Source organism: Lathyrus oleraceus, chromosome 5 (genome assembly GCF_024323335.1).
Source record: "Lathyrus oleraceus cultivar Zhongwan6 chromosome 5, CAAS_Psat_ZW6_1.0, whole genome shotgun sequence".
Taxonomy (NCBI): Eukaryota; Viridiplantae; Streptophyta; class Magnoliopsida; order Fabales; family Fabaceae; genus Lathyrus; species Lathyrus oleraceus.
Window position 1 is genome coordinate 298155115 of NC_066583.1, and position 3096 is coordinate 298158210.

The window sequence follows — 3096 nt, forward strand, 5'->3', positions numbered from 1 at the left end:
GACATAAGGGGTGCTAATACCTTCCCCTTACATAATCCACTCCCGAACCCGAATATGGTTGCGACGACCATTGTTCCATTTCCTAAAGGTTTTATCGATATTTTCCTATTCCTTCATTGGGATAAATAAAGTTTGGTGCCGACTCTGTTCGAACATTAAATATTTTCCGCGACCATCGCGAGGAATCGTATTTTTCGAGATGCGGCAGATGGCGACTCTGCTGAGGATTAGCTCCAAGCAAGAGAGAGTGAAGCCTAATTTAGTTCAGTTGATGTATTGTGTGTTAATTTTATCTGTTTATTATTTACTATGTTATTATTATGCTGTCATGATAATTGTATTATGATTTATTGATGATCTCTTATTTGGGGTTCTATGGTTGGTGATACTTTGTGATATAGGCTCTCCACCCGAGTCTGAGAAAAACCATAAGATTAAGTTGGTGGTTGCATAGTGGGCACCCACAAGGAGTCTTCCTTCTTGGGAAGAAACGAAGACCCCGCCTATAGGATATTCTCTTGAAATATTATTGTCCGATGAGTTTTCGTCACGATGATAGTATTCTCAAGTTGAATCAATGACTCTAGGGACCTTTTAACCCATTATATCTGGTGGTTATGTAGTATTTACCTGAAAAGTCTCAGACTTATTAGGTTAATGCGAAAGCCCCAATCAGATGAGATCCCTTGGGCGTACTACTACCTTACAGTGGTATTCTCAACCTCGATCTATGACTCTGAGAACCTTATTAGAACCTTGGACTCGAGATTTGTGTAGTATGGGCCCACTAGGAGTTTTCCTCTTTGGGACCATACGAAGGCCTCACCTAGATGAAACTTTGTTTGGGGATGTTATTTTCAGATGAGTTTTCATCATGACAATAACTTTCCTAGATATTGATTGATGACTTTGGGAACTTCTTACCTTTAGCATTCTACCAAAAGGGTTTTGCTTAGTAACCAAGAATACCCGCCCACACGACCTATATATTAACCTACATGTGGCACGCATAATATCATTCATAGCATAACATTCATACTATTTTATTTCCAAGGAATCTGAGTATCATGAGTTGCAGGAATTCAAGAAACATGGAATCAAGCAAAAGAAACATTTACTCCTTCAAGTTCAAGGATCCCGATCTGAAGAATTTACGTAACTTGGTCTCTCAGATGCACCTTGTATACAGAATCAACTTTGGAAAGAATTATGACAATTTGCTCAGCATCCTCAATCAACAAGTCGACCATACAACCTTGATCACTTTAGCCCAATTTTATGACTTACCTTTAAGATGCTTCACATTCCAAGACTTCCAGCTAGCACCAACGTTGGAAGAATTCGAGCATCTTGTTAGGATTCCTATGAAGGACAAGCCACTATTTGTAGGGATAGATGAATCTTTGCCCCTCGAGGTCATTGCCAGTGCGCTTCACATGGATGAAAAGGAAGCAAAAGACAATTTAGAGACCAAAGGAAATACCAAAGGGTTTTCACTAAGTTTTCTTTTGGAAAGAGCTCATACCCTGTTAAAGGCAGAAAGTTGGGATGCTTGTTACTCTGCTATTGCATTGGCTATCTACGGCATCGTCCTGTTCCCTAATATGGATGGTTTCGTAGACATGACTGCCATTTGTGTCTTCCTTACTGGGAACCCAGTACCCACTTTGTTAGCCGATGTCTATTATCACATAAGTCATAGGTATACTAAGAAGAAGGGGTTGATTGCTTGTTGTGCTCCTTTATTGTATCAGTGGTTTCTGGAACATCTTCCGAAGACAGGTGCTTGGGTTGAACAGTCATATGTTAGTTGGTCTCAGAGATTGGGATCACTCCAATCTGAAGATCTCTCTTGGTACTCCAAAGAATATATCAACATAGATATCATATTCAGTTGTGGAGATTTCCCAAATCTACCGCTCATTGGAACTCAAGGATGTGTAAATGCTAATCCAGTTCTATCGCTCAGACAACTTGGCTACCCAATGGAAGGCCCTCCAGAGGCAAATTCTTTGGAAGCTTTCTTGTTACTTGACTTTGGGGTTGAGAATCCTAGCTTATTCCAGCGAATTAAAGAAGCTTGGAAGGATATCAATCGAAAAGGGAAAGCTGAGTTAGGGAGAGCGAATGGGATTACAAAAGAACCATATTTTTAGTGGGTAAAGGAAAAGGTGCAAATAATTAAAATGCCATTTGTCATTCGGACACCTATACCTCTTCCTGAACCTAAGCTCACCCATGTCCCTATTGAAGAAATGGAGGAACTCAAGACCACCATGGCAAAGCTAGAAAAAGAGAATGAAGAGCTGCAGACAAAACTCCAACAGACCATCAATGAGAAAAATAATATGAAGTGGGAGCTTGAGAGAAAAGAGGATCAAAGTGGGATTAGAACAGGCTGATCATTGTTTAGATACTCTTAAGGGTCAACTACGACAAGCTCAGAAAGAATGTTAAGATAATGCGCGTTGGTGGCATCTAGCCACAAAGGAGAACAAGACCATAAGGGATACACTTGGGGATCAGATAAAAGAACTTACCAATTCTGTTCGTCATGCAAAAGCTGAAGTAGATCAGGAGCGCCGACACAAGAAAATAGCCATTGAAGCTTCTAGGGTGTCACCCATGATATGGGAAGAGAAGTGTCGAGAAGTAAGAGATGCCAGGGAGTCTGTAAGCTATTGGAAGAACCAGCTAGAGTCATTACACCAAGACAACTCCATATGGTTGAAAGAGCGAGACTATGTGATCGAAGATTATGAATCCTTTAAGAAGACCATAAACTTCTTACAAGGGGATAGGGATAAGTTTCGTGCAAAACTCGATGGGCTAGTAGGATTCTGTAATTGGGCAGCTAAAGAATTGCCATGGAGGTTGAGAGACGCAGTCGAAGAGTTGAAAGAAGATAGCACTCCTCCAGCCATAATCAATTTCGTTCTGCTCTGCAAAGGGTTGTTGAAGAGATTCAATGAGGAACTAAAAGAGCTTCATGCCAGAAAGCCAGCTGTTTAATTTGCTTATGTCTTGTATTTTGTTCCTTTAACAAATGTACTTTTGAACTATGACCTTTTTGGACCTCTATGTTATGTATTGGAA

At 40.4% G+C, this 3096-nt stretch overlaps 1 protein-coding gene across 1 annotated transcript; it reads left to right on the forward strand.

Annotated features, from left to right (window-relative positions):
• Nucleotides 1-1091: 1091 nt before the first annotated feature.
• Nucleotides 1092-2156, forward strand: LOC127080293 (uncharacterized). The gene has a single exon (XM_051020616.1). The coding sequence runs from the start codon at nt 1092-1094 to the stop codon at nt 2154-2156; it is 1065 nt and encodes a 354-aa protein (XP_050876573.1).
• Nucleotides 2157-3096: the final 940 nt, after the last annotated feature.